This window comes from Coregonus lavaretus (genome assembly GCF_964263955.1).
Source record: "Coregonus lavaretus genome assembly, chromosome: 4".
In the NCBI taxonomy this organism is placed as follows: Eukaryota; Metazoa; Chordata; class Actinopteri; order Salmoniformes; family Salmonidae; genus Coregonus; species Coregonus lavaretus.
Genome location: NC_139991.1, coordinates 28289853 through 28306918, shown reverse-complemented (window position 1 = coordinate 28306918; position 17066 = coordinate 28289853). Strand labels below are relative to the sequence as shown.

The following is a 17066-nucleotide window of genomic DNA, read 5'->3' as shown; positions in this document are numbered from 1 at the left end:
AGGGGAGGATGGATGGGGCCATGTATCTCGAGATCTTGGCCAACAACCTCCTTCCCTCAGTAAGAGCATTGAAGATGGGTCGTGGCTGGGTCTTCCAGCATGACAACGACCCGAAACACACAGCCAGGGCAACTAAGGAGTGGCCCCGTAAGAAGCATCTCAAGGTCCTGGAGTGGCCTAGCCAGTCTCCAGACCTGAACCCAATAGAAAATCTTTGGAGGGAGCTCAAAGTCCGTATTGCCCAGCGACAGCCCCGAAACCTGAAGGATCTGGAGTAGGTCTTTATGGAGGAGTGGGCCAAAATCCCTGCTGCAGTGTGTGCAAACCTGGTCAAGACCTACAGGAAACATATGATCTCTGTAATTGCAAACAAAGGTTTCTGTACCAAATATTAAGTTCTGCTTTTCTGATGTATCAAATACTTGTTCTCCCCACTGTATGTACTATATCTAACCTGCTGAGCTGTAATTGTAAGTGTATACATGTTAGCAGTGTGGGATCTGTGTCGTGGTGAGTAAAGGTAATTAAAAATAAAAAGAACATCACTCCCAACAGATTTAAATATACAGTGAGATGTGATACAGTATAGTGGTTGAAGAGTGATGCAGGTTTTGCATGGTCCAAGTCCTTTGCCAACCTCACAGTAGGCGACAACCCTAGGTTGTGCTGCAGAGCTCTACTTATTCAGAATGTACAGACACATTCCAAATATCAGCCATTAAGCAGGCAAACTCATTCAAAATTTAAAGACATTTCAGGCAACATTAATGACTGCGAAGGAGAAATTAAGAAGAAAAGGATAGCTGATAAGAGTATAGAGAAATCAATGTTGAAATCTGTAAGGAGACTGGCAGAATATACTTATAAACCTCGTAATGAAAGAAGTGCGAGTCCAATATGTTGGAATATTGTAATGCACTACACTTCCATACTAATCTCATAGTGGACAACACTCATGAGTGTTTACTTCCATGCTTCCGACCACCCAACAACATGTTCTAGTCTGACTAGTCAACAAAAAATCAATTTTGTTAAGCTACTGTTTGGCAATCTCAGCAAAACTGCATAAATTAGCGTAAGCTTTGAGTAGTAATCACATTTTCAACAAAATCTGTCCAAGCTCTAGCACTACTTTCCTTTTTTAATTGAATGGCAGACTGAACAGCCAAGCAATGATGTGTTTAAAGTACTTTGAAGAGCAGGGTTTAATTAAAACACTCTAAATGGAAGAGTACATTTTCCATAATCTGAAACATGAATGTGTAAATTGTATTTATTTAGTCCCCAACTTGAGTATTCAACAAAGTGTTTACAGGTCCTATTTCACCCTTATTTTTTCAGATTGACCAGCACGGAAGGGAAGACTTCAATCTCACATCTGATGCAGAATTCAACACTATCAAGTCAGTTGTCCTGGGGAAAGTGCAAGGTGAGTAATATACAGATGTAGGATCTTAATTTGATCACTCTTCTGTTGCTGAGAATTTTCCTGCACAGCAGGAAATGCAAACTTGTAGTGTATTTGAAGTTTTAAAAGGCTTCTAAAGTTTGTAATTTCCACTTTAAAATGTCAGACTGAATGAAAAACATATCAACCCCTACAAAAAATGTCCATTAATTATAATCCACATAATAATTAACATTTCCTGTTGCTGCAGGATTATTTTTCTGCTGTAGCAAACTGGCTCAAATTAAGATCCTTCATCTGTAAAACAGCATTATTAAAATGATGAAGGAGAAAGCCATTGAATAAAGAATGCTGAGAGGTGTTTGGCCGTGTCTCTCAATCACAGAACTGGAGAGCTAGTTACGATCCCACTTACCTGAAGCTTTTACATCAAATGAAAATATTATTCAAATTTGGACAAATAGCTACTTTAGCTCAAATAGAGATGGAATCATTATTTATTATTATGTGCATTTTAGTGCTATATAGGAGGATGATAAACTGCTGGGGCAAATGCACATCCATTACAGTATTGTTTGTTCAGTCAGGCAATCGCAGTTCGACATGACATGTTATCATCGGTGCATGTCTGTTTACTTAAAGTCTGAAAAATATTGGCTTTATGCATTGTTATTTTCTATCCCCCGCTTCAGAAATAGGGCACTTTATGCAGGTCTAATGCCAATGTATTTGCTTTAAAATAGGACGTCTGCTTTCAATAGTAATGAGGAATGATTGAAAGGAACAGACGCATAACATACAGCAGTTACAGTCTAGTGCATTCTGATACACTATAACAAACAAAACAAGATGAATAATGCTCCCATACTAGGCCAACCTACAGTATATCAATGCCCTACCCATGTTAGATGCAAACCATTTCTATTAATCTGTGACAATGTCAAGAATGTCACTATAACAAAGTCATACAGTAGCTACTGTGACATTGCTATTAACTTCTTCATGACCTTTCAAGAAGCTCCATTAGTCTAAAATCAGAATAATCCAGTATAGCTGTGGGCTATAATGACATGTGGGGCTAAGGGGTCTGCTCTCTGGTCATGTGGGACACACACACACAGCTCAGTGTTCAACACCTTAGTGCCTTCAAAGCTCATCACTAAGCAAAGGACCCTGTAAATAAACACCTCCCTCTGCAACTGGATCCTGTACTTCTTGACGGGCCGCCCCCAGGTGGTAAGGGCAGGCAACAACACATCTGCCATGCTGATCCTCAACACGGGGGCCCCTCAGGGGTGTATGCTTTCTCCTGTACTCCCTGTTCACCCACGACTGCGTGGCCAAGCACGACTCCAATACCATCATTCAATTTGCCGACGACACAACAGTGGTAGGCCTGATCACCGACAACGATGAGACAGCCTATAGGGAGGATGTCAGAGACCTGGCAGTGTGGTTCCAGGACAACAACATCTCCCTCAACGTGGTCAAGACAAAGGAGATGATCATGGACTAGAGGAAAGGGAGGGCCGAGCACGCCCCCATTCACATCGATGCGGCTGTAGTGGAGCAGGTCGAGAGCTTCAAGTTCCTTGGTGTCCACATCACCAACAAACTATCATGGTCCAAGCACACTAAGACAGTTGTGAAGAGGGCACGACAATACCTATTCACCGTCAGGAGACTGAAAGATTTGGCATGGGTGCTCAGATCCTCAAATAGTTATACAGCTGCACCATCGAGAGCATCCTGACTGGTTGTATCACCGCCTAGTATGGCAACTGCTCGGCATCCGACCGCAAGGCGCTACAGAGGGTAGTGCGTACAGCCCATCACATCACTGGGGCCAAGCTTCCTGCCATCCAGGACCTCTATACCAGGCGGTGTCAGAGGAAGGCCCTAAAAATGGTAAAAGAATCCAGCCACCCTAGTCATAGACTGTTCTCTCTGCTACCTCATGGCAAGCGGTACCAGAGCGCCAAGTCTAGGTCCAAAAGGCTCCTTAACAGCTTCTACCCCCAAGCCATAAAACTACTGAACAGTTAATCAAATGGCTACCCGGACCATTTGCATTGACCCCCCCCCTTTTTTTGCGCTGCTGTTACTCTTTGTTTATTATCTATGCATAGTTCACTTTACCCCTACCTACATGTACAGTGGGGAAAAAAAGTATTTAGTCAGCCAACAATTGTGCAAGTTCTCCCACTTAAATAGATGAGAGAGGCCTGTAATTTTTATCATAAGTACACGTCAACTATGACAGACAAAATGAGAAAAAAAATCCAGAAAATCACATTGTAGGATTTTTTATGAATTTATTTGCAAATTATGGTGGAAAATAAGTATTTGGTCAATAACAAAAGTTTCTCAATACTTTGTTATATACCCTTTGTTGGCAATGACACAGGTCATTGATGCTAAATTGTGTGTTAATGGATGCTAGCTTGCAAGTTAGCTACGGCGTCATAGCTAGGCTTCATGGGTTGTTGTGGGTAGTTACTGTGTCTTGGCAGTGTCCTCGGCCGTGCCGGCTGTAGCACGAAGCTAGCTAGCTAGCCGTTCTTCAAACAAAGTCAACACAGTGGCCATTGCTAGCTCCCCAACACGACCAGCTAGCTATACTGTAGTAGCTAACTACAATATACTTGTCCTAGCTAGCCAACGTCTAATCATTGCTGCGTCATGAAAGGAACTTGACACAGACACGAATGATCTGTTTAGTGTGTTATCACACTATTGGTGGTTTGTTGTGACCAAGTGTTGGTGCTAAACGGTGTGTTATTGTTATTGGATGCTAGCTTGCTAGTTGGCTATGGTGTCATAGTTGGCTAGCTGAATAAAGTGGGTTGAGTCTATTCCTTTAAACATTGAACCGCTGTGGTTCACAACAATTCTGATTTCTAAAGGCGGAAGTTGGGAGAGTTTTTGTTCGGGTGGTTCAGTGAAACAATTTTAGTTTCTGAGGTAGAAGTTTTTGGTGAGGGAGGCCCTGCTCTCTCCGCTCCCAGATGCTTAGCCCATTTCATTCCGATCTCCTCTGCATTTTTGTAGCCATTTGCTACAGCCTGTCAACTATGCCTCTGCCTATCCCTGTTCTCTCCTCTCTGCACAGGCTACACAAACGCACCACACCGCGTGGCTGCTGCCTCTCTAACCTGGTGGTCCCTGCACGCACCACCCACGTGGAGTTCCAGGTCGCAGGCAGCCTCTGGAACTGCCGTTCTGCTGCCAACAAAGCTGACTTCATCCCAGCCTATGCCAACCTCCAGTCCCTCGACTTCCTGGCGCTGACGGAAACATGGATCACCACTGAAAACACTGCTACTCCTACTGCTCTCTCCTCGTCTGACCATGTGTTCTCGCATACCCCGAGAGCATCTGGTCAGAGGGGTGGTGGTACAGGAATCCTCATCTCTCCCAAGTGGACATTCTCAATTTTTCCCCTAACCCATCTGTCTATCTCCTCATTTGAATTCCATGCTGTCACAGTCACTAGCCCATTTAAGCTTAATATCCTTGTCATCTATCGCCCTCCAGGTTCCCTTGGAGAGTTCATCAATGAGCTTGACGCCTTGATAAGTTCCTTCCCTGAGGATGGCTCACCCCTCACAGTTTTGGGGGATTTCAACCTCCCTATGTCCACATTTGACTCATTTCTCTCTGCCTCCTTCTTTCCACTCCTCTCCTCTTTTGACCTCACCCTCTCACCGTCCCCCCCTACTCACAAGGCAGGCAATACGCTTGACCTCATCTTCACTAGATGCTGCTCCTCTACTAATCTCACTGCAACTCCCCTCCATGTCTCCGACCACTACTTTGTTTCCTTTTCTCTCTCACTCTCCTCCCACACTACTCACTCTGCCCCTACACAGATGGTAATGCGCCGCCGCAACCTTCGCTCTCTCTCTCCCACTACTCTCTCCTCTTCCATCCTATCATCTCTTCCCTCTGCTCAATCCTTCTCCCTCCAATCTCCTGATTCTGCCTCCTCAACCCTCCTCTCCTCCCTTTCTGCATCCTTTGACTCTCTGTGTCCCCTATCCTCCCGGCCGGCTCGGTCCTCCCCTCCAGCTCCGTGGCTTGATGACTCATTGCGAGCTCACAGAACAGAGCTCCGGGCAGCGGAGCGGAAATGGAAGAAAACTAAACTCCCTGCCGACCTGGCATCTTTTCACTCCCTCCTCTCTACATTTTCTTCATCTGTTTCTGCTGCTAAGGCCACCTTCTACCACTCTAAATTCCAAGCATCTGCCTCTAACCCTAGGAAGCTCTTTGCCACATTTTCCTCCCTCCTGAATCCCCCCCCCCCCCCCCCCCCCCCCCTCCTCTCTCTCTGTGGATGACTTCGTCAACCACTTTGAAAAGAAGGTTGACGACATCCGATCCTCGTTTGTTAAGTCTAATGACACTGCTGGTCCTGCTCACACTGCCCTACCATATGCTTTGACTTCTTTCTCCCCTCTCTCTCCAGATAAAATCCTGCGACTTGTGACTGCAGGCCGCCCAACAACCTGCCCGCTTGACCCCATCCCCTCCTCCCTTCTCCAGACCATCTCCGGTGACCTTCTCCCCTACCTCACCTCGCTGATCAACTCATCCTTGACCGCTGGCCATGTCCCTTCCGTCTTCAAGAGAGCGAGAGTTGCTCCCCTTCTCAAAAAACCAACACTCGACCCCACTGATGTCAACAACTACAGACCAGTATCCCTTCTTTCTTTTCTTTCCAAAACTATTGAGCGTGCCGTCTTTAGCCAACTCTCTTGCTATCTCTCTCAGAATGACCTTCTTGATCCAAACCAATCAGGTTTCAGGACTGGTCATTCAACTGAGACTGCTCTTCTCTGTGTCACGGAGACTCTCCGCACTGCTAAAGCTAACTCTCTCTCCTCTGCTCTTGTCCTTCTAGACCTGTCTGCTGCCTTTGATACTGTGAACCATCAGATCCTCCTCTCCACCCTCTCCGAGCTGGGCATCTCCGGCGCGGCTCACTCCTGGATTGCGTCCTACCTGACCGGTCGCTCCTACCAAGTGGCGTGGCGGGAAGCTGTCTCCGCACCACGTGCTCTCACCACTGGTGTCCCCCAGGGCTCGGTTCTAGGCCCTCTCCTTTTCTCCCTATACACCAAGTCACTTGGCTCTGTCATATCCTCACATGGCCTTTCCTATCATTGCTACGCTGACGATACACAACTAATCTTCTCCTTTCCCCCTTCTGATAACCAGGTGGCGAATCGCATCTCTGCATGTCTGGCAGACATATCAGTATGGATGACGGATCACCACCTCAAGCTGAACCCTGGCAAGACGGAGCTGCTCTTCCTCCCGGGGAAGGACTGCCCGTTCCATGATCTCGCCATCACGGTTGACAACTCCGCTGTGTCCTCCTCCCAGAGTGCGAAGAGCCTAGGCGTGACACCCTGTCGTTCTCCGCCAACATCAAGGCGGTGACCCGCTCCTGCAGGTTCATGCTCTACAACATTCGGAGAGTGCGACCCTGCCTTACACAGGAAGCGGCGCAGGTCCTGGTCCAGGCACTTGTCATCTCCCGTCTGGACTACTGCAACTCGCTGTTGGCTGGCCTCCCTGCCTGTGCCATTAAACCCCTACAACTCATCCAGAATGCCGCAGCCCGTCTGGTGTTCAACCTTCCCAAGTTCTCTCACGTCACCCCCCTCCTCCGCACACTCCACTGGCTTCCAGTTGAAGCTCGCATCCGCTACAAGACCATGGTGCTTGCCTATGGAGCAGTGAGGGGAACGGCACCTCTGTACCTTCAGGCTCTGATCAGTCCCTACACCCAAACGAGGGCATTGCGTTCATCCACCTCTGGCCTGCTGGCTCACCTTCCTCTGCGGAAGCATAGCTCCCGCTCAGCCCAGTCAAAACTGTTCGCTGCTCTGGCACCCCAATGGTGGAACAAGCTCCCTCACGACGCCAGGACAGCGGAGTCACTCACCACCTTCCGGAGACATTTGAAACCCCACCTCTTTAAGGAATACCTGGGATAGGATAAAGTATTCCTTCTAACCCCCCCCCCCCCCCCCCCCCCCAAATTGTAAAGTGGTTATCCCACTGGCTATAGGGTGAACGCACCAATTTGTGAGTCGCTCTGGCTAAGAGCGTCTGCTAAATGACGTTAATGTGCCCTTGAGCAAGGCACTTAACCCTAATTGCTCCTGTAAGTCGCTCTGGATAAGAGCGTCTGCTAAATGACTAAAATGTAAATGTAAAAATGTCAAACGTTTTCTGTAAGTCTTCAAGGTTTTCACACACTGTTGCTGGTATTTTGGCCCATTCCTCCATGCAGATCTCCTCTAGAGCAGTGATGTTTTGGGGCTGTCGCTGGGCAACACGGACTTTCAACTCCCTCCAAAGATTTTCTATGGGGTTGAGATCTGGAGACTGACTAGGCCACTCCAGGACCTTGAAATGCTTCTTACAAAGCATCTCCTTCGTTTGCTCGGGCGGTGTGTTTGGGATCATTGTCATGCTGAAAGACCCAGCCACGTTTCATCTTCAATGCCCTTGCTGATGGAAGGAGGTTTTCACTCAAAATCTCACGATACATGGCCCCATTCATTCTTTCCTTTACACGGATCAGTCGTCCTGGTCCCTTTGCAGAAAAACAGCCCCAAAGCATGATGTTTCCACCCCCATGCTTCACAGTAGGTATGGTGTTCTTTGGATGCAACTCAGCATTCTTTGTCCTCCAAACACGACGAGTTGAGTTTTTACCAAAAAGTTCTATTTTGGTTTCATCTGACCATATGACATTCTCCCAATCCTCTTCTGGATCATCCAAATGCACTCTAGCAAACTTCAGACGGGCCTGGACATGTACTGGCTTAAGCAGGGGGACACGTCTGGCACTGTAGGATTTGAGTCCCTGGCGGCGTAGTGTGTTACTGATGGTAGGCTTTGTTACTTTGGTCCCAGCTCTCTGCAGGTCATTCACTAGGTCCCCCCGTGTGGTTCTGGGATTTTTGCTCACCGTTCTTGTGATCATTTTGACCCCACAGGGTGAGATCTTGCGTGGAGCCCCAGATCGAGGGAGATTATCAGTGTCTTCCATTTCCTAATAATTGCTCCCACAGTTGATTTCTTCAAACCAAGCTGCTTACCTATTGCAGATTCAGTCTTCCCAGCCTGGTGCAGGTCTACAATTTTGTTTCTGGTGTCCTTTGACAGCTCTTTGGTCTTGGCCATAGTGGAGTTTGGAGTGTGACTGTTTGAGGTTGTGGACAGGTGTCTTTTACACTGATAACAAGTTCAAACAGGTGCCATTAATACAGGTAACGAGTGGAGGACAGAGGAGCCTCTTAAAGAAGAAGTTACAGGTCTGTGAGAGCCAGAAATCTTGCTTGTTTGTAGGTGACCAAATACTTATTTTCCACCATAATTTGCAAATAAATTCATTAAAAATCCTACAATGTGATTTTCTGGATTTTTTTTTCTCAATTTGTCTGTCATAGTAGACGTGTACCTATGATGAAAATTACAGGCCTCTCTCATCTTTTTAAGTGGGAGAACTTGCACAATTGGTGGCTGACTAAATACTTTTTTTCCCCACTGTACATATTACCTAATTTACCTCGACTAACCTGTACCCCGCACATTGACTCGTTATCGGTACCCCCTGTATATAGCCTCATTATTGTTATTTTATTGTGTTACGTTTTTTAACTTTAGTTTATTTAGTAAATATTTTCTTAACTCTTTTTTTTCTTAAAACTGCATTGTTGGTTAAGTGCTTGTAAGTAAGCATTTCACGGTAAGGTCTACACCTGTTGTATTCAGCGCATGTGACAAATACAATTTGATTTGATTTGACACACACACAGACAGACAGAGCTCTGTGGTAGTGTAGTGTATCTCAGATGACCTGAGCCATGTTAACACGTGACCAGGTACTCGCTCTTCTCTAACCCCTCCACCCTGCTGCTGTCTGTGTGTCATATCAGGATCAAAGAGCTGGCATGAAAGTGGATTTGGTGTCATTCCCAGCAACACCTGTCATCAATCACGCTAACAAATTGACCTGTAATGAATGCAGAGGGGAGCGAGAGAGAGAGAGAGAAGTAGAAGAGAGACAGGGAGAGTCACAGAGAGACTAAGAGAGTGAGAGAGGGGCTAAAGGGAGAGAGAGTAGGAGAGAGAGAGTGAGTAGGAGAGAGAAAGAGGAGAGTATGTGGATGAGGTGTGACTGAGGAGAAATAGCTATCTGGCAGTTGTAAGAAAGAAGGTTACCTTCAGGATACAGTAGCAGTGTGATACAATGTGATGCAGTACAATGCCATCAGCTCACTGCCTTCCATCCCATTCATTTTAAGAGCACTTATAACCATGCAAATTCCCATAATTAAATTAATAGTCATTGGTCATTTTGAAGAGCCAGTGACCCAGTTTCCCTGGCAAACATAGGGTTTCACTGGATCCAAGCTAGTCAAATGGAAGCAGTATTTCTGGGGTCTCTCATTATCTCATTATATTATAAGTCTAGATTCAGATTCAGAGTGTTTAATAGTCACATGTACAGGGTTGCAGGTGTGATTGCAGGGTGAAGTCTTAGGGTCCGAGCTCCAACATGCAGGACTAGAGAAAACAAAAGAATGAAAATGGTAATAAAAACAACAATAGAAATAGCACTATATACAGTGGGGAGAACAAGTATTTGATACACTGCCGATTTTGCCTGTTTTCCTACTTACAAAGCATGTAGAGGTCTGTACCTTTTATCATAGGTACACTTCAACCGTGAGAGACGGAATCTAAAACAAAAATCCAGAAAATCACATTGTATGATTTTTAAGTAATTAATTTGCATTTTATTGCATGACATAAGTATTTGATCACCTACCAACCAGTAAGAATTCCGGCTCTCACAGACCTGTTAGTTTTTCTTTAAGAAGCCCTCCTGTTCTCCACTCATTACCTGTATTAACTGCACCTGTTTGAACTCGTTACCTGTATAAAAGACACCTGTCCACACACTCAATCAAACAGACTCCAACCTCTCCACAATGGCCAAGACCAGAGAGCTGTGTAAGGACATCAGGGATAAAATCGTAGACCTGCACAAGGCTGGGATGGGCTACAGGCCAATAGGCAAGCAGCTTGGTGAGAAGGCAACAACTGTTGGCACAATTATTAGAAAATGGAAGAAGTTCAAGATGACGGTCAATCACCCTTGGTCTGGGGCTCCATGCAAGATCTCACCTCGTGGGGCATCAATGATCATGAGGAAGGTGAGGGATCAGCCCAGAACTACACGGCAGGACCTGGTCAATGACCTGAAGAGAGCTGGGACCACAGTCTCAAAGAAAACCATTAGTAACACACTACGCCGTCATGGATTAAAATCCTGCCGCGCAGGCAAGGTCCCTCTGCTGAAGCCAGCGCATGTCCAGGCCCATCTGAAGTTTGCCAATGACCATCTGGATGATCCAGAGGAGGAATGGGAGAAGGTCATGTGGTCTGATGAGACAAAAATAGAGCTTTTTGGTCTAAACTCCACTCGCCGTGTTTGGAGGAAGAAGAAGGATGAGTACAACCCCAAGAACACCATCCCAACCGTGAAGGTGGAAACATCATTCTTTGGGGATTCTTTTCTGCAAAGGGGACAGGACGACTGCACCGTATTGAGAGGAGGATGGATGGGGCCATGTATCGCGAGATCTTGGCCAACAGCCTCCTTCCGTCAGTAAGAGCATTGAAGATGGGTCGTGGCTGGGTCTTCCAGCATGACAACGACCTGAAACACACAGCCATGGCAACTAAGGAGTGGCTCCGTAAGAAGCATCTCAAGGTCCTGGAGTGGCCTAGCCAGTCTCCAGACCTGAACCCAATAGAAAATCTTTGGAGGGAGCTGAAAGTCCGTATTACCCAGCGACAGCCCCGAAACCTGAAGGATCTGGAGAAGGTCTGTATGGAGGAGTGGGCCAAAATCCCTGCTGCAGTGTGTGCAAACCTGGTCAAGACCTACAGGAAATGTATGATCTCTGTAATTGCAAACAAAGGTTTCTGTACCAAATATTAAGTTCTGCTTTTCTGATGTATCAAATACTTATGTCATGCAATAAAATGCAAATTAATTACTTAAAAATCATACAATGTGATTTTCTGGATCTGTGTCTCTCACAGTTGAAGTGTACCAATGATAAAAATTACAGACCTCTACATGCTTTGTAAGTAGGAAAACCTGCAAAATCGGCAGTTTATCAAATACTTTTCTCCCCACTGTATATCATAACAACTGTAGCAGTGATGAATAAATAAATGTCCATTGGGGTGGAGGCAGAGTAAAGACTGTTGAGGGGGTGGGGGAGAGTGACCATAGGGGGAGCAGCATGACCATTGAGGGAGTGTGGGGACCAAGTGAAAGAAAAACAATACATATTATTATAACAAAATCTATAATATACATATTAACAACTGCAACAGTGATGAATGTCGTTGGCAAAGAAAAAGTCAGCTGGGGGGGTGGGGGGAGGATGTCCCTAGGAGGAGTAGCAGCTATTGTTAGCAGTCGATGAATTAGATAATCAATCAATATCACACTGAGAGAGCAGTGAATCTACTACTTTTGACTGATCACTATACTGGATCTCACTGACTGTTTCTGCATTTTTGTGTGCGTGTGTATGCGTTTGTGTGTTTAGAGTCTGGTGAGCTGGATCCAGAGATTGCCAGGCTGAACTCCCTGGGTTTCAGTGGCTGTCTGTCGGTGGTCCAGTTTAACTCCATCGCTCCACTGAAAGCAGCGCTACTCTACCCAAACACCAGCCCAGTCATAGTGACAGGACCCCTAGCTGAGTCCACCTGTGGTTCCTCATCTCCAGCCAATCCCTACCCAGCCAAAACCACACACCCCCTATCAGGTAAGAGGGGAGGATTCAAGTTCTCCCTAGCTATTCTGGTGGGTGGAGTCTTTGGTGATGGGACTCTCTCTCTTTCTGTTTGAGTGCTTTTTCTTTTGCTTTAACTCCACTTGAGAATCTACGCTTCTTTTCTGAACTGCTTTTCAAACTTTATCAAGGGTCCATTTAATACGTACACCATCTTCCTTGTTAATTAAATGAGAATGAAAGTGATTACACTGTGGCAGATGAGCTAATGAATTTGTATGAGAGAGATTTCTCATTTGCATAATCTTTCTTTGGTGGTCATCCTCATGCAGTTTATGACTGAGGGTGCAGTGTTAAATGAACCCTGCATGGACTGATGATGGATGTTACTGATTCTCTTTTGTCTTTCTTATCCTTTCTTTTCTCCTCTATCTCTATTTCTTTTTTCTGCTGTCTCTTGCTCTCTATTTCTATGTCTCTCTTTCTGTGTATCTCTCTCTCTGCTGTAGATCATTCAGGTACAGTAGGTACTGGTGAGCCTATAGTTAATGCAATCAAGAGTGACTCTGGATTGATTGGAGGTAACAGGAACATGTTTCTCATGTCACAATAATCCATAGTTGTATTTAGTGAAACAACATCATGGCAGGTATTAAATTATCCTGGTCAAAATAGAGAATGTTGATGATACAGGGCTCACTTGGAAAATACAGTGCCCTCTGTAATTATTGGGACAGTGAAGCGTTTTTTCTTTTTTTGACTGTATACTTCAAAAGTGAAATAAAACAATGTCTATGAGGTTAGTGCAGACTGTCAGCTTTAATTTTAGGGTATTTTCATCCATATTTGGTGAACTGTTTAGAGATTACATGATGAGTGACAAAGTTACAGATGCACAAATATCATACCCCCCCAAAAAAATGCTACCCTCCCCTGTTATTGTAATGGTGCGAGGTTAGCTTGTCTTGGGGGTATGATATTTGTGCATCTGTAACTTTCTCACTCATCATTATTCACGATTAATTCAGGATTATCTATAATCATGGTAGCATCCACATTAATGTGGAAGTGTTTAGAAATATATTATATTCTTATTTACAATAAAAGTGACTCCATTTCTATTGGGCACAAAATAATATGAAACACAACCAAAACAAAGACCAAATGCATCCAACAAATGTGTAGTCACAAACTTGATGTAGTCATTGGGTGCTATGAATATGGGAACAAATACTTAACTTTGTACTACTTTAATACACATATAAGTGAATTTGTCCCAATACTTTTGCGCCCATAAAAATGGGGTCACTATGTACAAGAAGTGAAGTAATTTCTAAACGGTTCACCCGATATGGATTAAAGCTGACAGTCTGCACTTTAACCACATAGTCATTGTTTGATTTCAAATCCAAACTTTTGGAGTATAGAGCCAAAATAAGAAAAAATGCTTCACTGTCCCAATAATTACGGAGGGCACTGTATATATTTTTCTCAATGAGACAACCCTGTGTAAATAAAATTTTAATTAAATCAATAAATAAAATATTTCAGCAATTGATATGGCATATTTGCAGCATCACATCACTAAACTTTGAAGCGACTTTAGCCACAGATTCAAAGTCAAGGTTGATTAATTCCCATCCGTTCAATTGCTGGAATGTAGAAAGTAGTTCAAAGTCGTCCTTATACAGGCTGACTCAGTGCCAAATGCACAAAGGACACCAAAACTAATTAAACGTTTAAATAAATTATTTGCTGATTAATGAACTTTTTACAGCTATCTTCAAATACTTTGTCATTTTAAAACCACTGTAATATACCATTAAATTGAGTCCCGCCTTATTCTGGCTTCCTAATAAGATATATCCTTTTCTCTTGATAATGAAATAATGAAATGCACCATGCATAGCATAGCAGTGTACAAGGACTGTAGCTAAGGTTTATGAAATGAATGCCTGCGACATTTGCGAGAATTGAACTGGATTTCTTTGTGCTGTGCCTTGCACAGAGATAAACTACGGCTTTCAGAAGCTTGTCTAATGCCTTTTAGAGTTTAGATTAACAACAGAAATCAGACAGGCTGGGTAATAGCAATGAAATACCCACAGGAGAAGATGGCATATTATTTCTGTTAAGGCTCCCATGCCATAGACAGATTTCACAGAACTAAACGTGGAGCTGAGAAAGGTGTTAATGTGGTCTCAGCCACTGTGCCTTCTCTGTCTTTACTTCTGAAACCCATGCATATGACACAGTTACACAATGTGGAATTATCATAATTGGTTGCTAGTTAGAATTCTTCAGTGTTCTCAAAAAAAAACTATTGTCTTGTCGAAGTGCCTTTTTTCTGTAACAACATAAGGAATAGTGAATGTGAATTCATTTTGTTTTGAAATAAGTGCCCTTTTGTTGTTTCTTAACTCAATGTTTTGTACTCCTCGGCAGGTGTGATTGCCATGGTGATATTTGTGATTCTGTGTGCGTTGGCAATAATGGCAAGGTTCCTGTATCGACGGAAAGAGATGTTCCACAGCCAAGAACCCAAAAGCATCAAACCTGAGGCAGACAGTCCTGAATACCCTTTCCACAGCGAGCCCACCTCACAGAACGAACTAAGTGAAAACAAAAAGGAGTATTTCATATAGGTCCGTCTGTCCACCCCCGGACCGTCTCAATGTTGGACTTATCCAGTGAATCTGATTAAGGAAGGACAGAAATGCCTTCCAAGTCCTAGAGACATTAATTACAGTGCCTTGCAAAAGTATTCATCCCTCTTGGCATTTTTCTTATTTTGTTGCATTACAACCTGTAATTTAAATGGATTTTTATTTGGATTTCATGTAATGGACATTCACACAATAGTCCAAATTGGTGAAGTGAAATGAAAAAAATAAATTGTTTCAAAAAATTCTACAAAATAAATAACAGAAAAGTGGTGTGTGCATATGAATTCACCCCCTTTGCTATGAAGCCCCTAAATAAGATCTGGTGCAACCAATTACCTTCAGAAGTCACATAATTTGTTAAATAAAGTCCACCTGTGTGCAATCTAAGTGTCACATGATCTGTCACATGATCTCAGTATACAGCATATACACCTGTTCTGAAAGGCCCCAGAGTCTGCAACACCACTAAGCAAGGGGCACCACCAAGCAAGCGGCACCATGAAGACCAAGGAGCTCTCCAAACAGGTCAGGGACAAAGTTGTGGAGAAGTACAGATCAGGTTTGTGTTATGAAAAAATATCAGACATTTGAACATCCCACGGAGCACCATTAAATCAATTATAAAAAAATTGAAAGATTATGGCACCACAACAAACCTGCCAAGAGAGGGCCGCCCACCAAAACTCACAGACCAGGCAAGGAGGGCATTAATCAGAGAGGCAACAAAGAGACCAAAGATAACCCTGAAGGAGCTGCAAAGCTCCACAGCGGAGATTGGAGTATCTGTCAATAGGACCATTTTAAACCGTACACTCCACAGAGCTGGGCTTTACGGAAGAGTGGCCAGAAAAAAAAAACATTTCTTATAGAAAAAAATAATCAAACACGATTGGTGTTCACCAAAAGCCATGTGGGAGACTCCCCAAACATATGGAAGAAGGTACTCTGGTCAGATGAGACTAAAATTGAGCTTTTTGGCCCCATCAAGGAAAACGCTATGTCTGGCGCAAACCCAACACCTCTCATCACCCCGAGAACACCATCCCCACAGTGAAGCATGGTGGTGGCAGCATCATGCTGTGGGTATGTTTTTCATCGGCAGAGACTGGGAAACTGGTCAGAATTGAAGGAATGATGGATGGAGCTAAATACAGGGAACATCTTGAGGGAAACCTGTTTCAGTCTTCCAGAGATTTGAGACTGGGGCGGAGGTTCACCTTCCAGCAGGACAATGACCCTAAGCATACTGCTAAAGCAACACTCGAGTGGTTTAAGGGGAAACATTTAAATGTCTTGGAATGGCCTAGTCAAAGCCCAGACCTCAATCAAATTGAGAATCTGTGGTATGTAGATTGCTGTACACCAGCAGAACCCATCCAACTTGAAGGAACTGGAGCAATTTTGCCTTGAAGAATGGGCAAAAATCCCAGTGGCTAGATGTGCCAAGCTTATAGAGACATACCCCAAGATACTTGCAGAAATAGGGGGGGGGGGTTGAATAGTTATGCACGCTCATGTTTTCTGTTTTTTTGTCTTATTTCTTGTTTGTTTCACAAAAAAATGTATTTTGCATCTTCAAAGTGGTAGGCATGTTGTGTAAATGAAATGATACAAACCCCCCAAAAATCCAATTTAATTCCAGGTTGTAAGGCAACAAAATAGGAAAAATGCCAAGGGGGTGAATACTTTCGCAAGCCACTGTACATTCACAGTGCTTTACACACACATGCAGTAAAATACCCTCAGCAACTGTCAAAACAAGATCGCTGACCAAGATGTGGAGAAGATAAAAAATATTATATCAATTTGTCCATGTATTGTTTTTTCTTGCTTTACTGGTGTTGTTTTTTAAATACTACACTGAACAAAAATATAAACACAACATGTAAAATGTTGGTCCCATGTTTCATGAGCTGAAATAAAAGATCCCATAAATGTTCCATACGCACAAAAAGCTTATTTCTCTGAAATGTGTTTACATCCCTGTTAGTGAGCATTTCTCCTTTTTGAATATAAACCATCCACCTGATAGGTGTGGCATATCAAGAAGCTGATTAAACAGCACAATTATTACACAGGTGCACTTTGTGCTGGGGTCAATAAAAGCCCACTCTAAAATGTGCAGTTTTGTCACACAACACAATGCCA

At 44.0% G+C, this 17066-nt stretch overlaps 1 protein-coding gene across 1 annotated transcript in view; it reads left to right on the top strand.

Moving 5' to 3' along the window:
• The window catches only part of LOC311128018 (contactin-associated protein-like 4), a gene marked incomplete at its 3' end in the record, with an annotated part of 221186 nt that extends 206289 nt beyond the window's left edge, over window positions 1–14897 (top strand). Inside the window, exons 21-24 of the mRNA XM_084159946.1 lie at window positions 1342–1429; window positions 12067–12285; window positions 12762–12833; window positions 14698–14897. Of these exons, the coding sequence (XP_084016072.1) occupies window positions 1342–1429; window positions 12067–12285; window positions 12762–12833; window positions 14698–14897 (579 nt within the window). The remainder of the gene's footprint in view (window positions 1–1341; window positions 1430–12066; window positions 12286–12761; window positions 12834–14697) is intronic.
• Between the last annotated feature and the right edge of the window lie 2169 nt (window positions 14898–17066).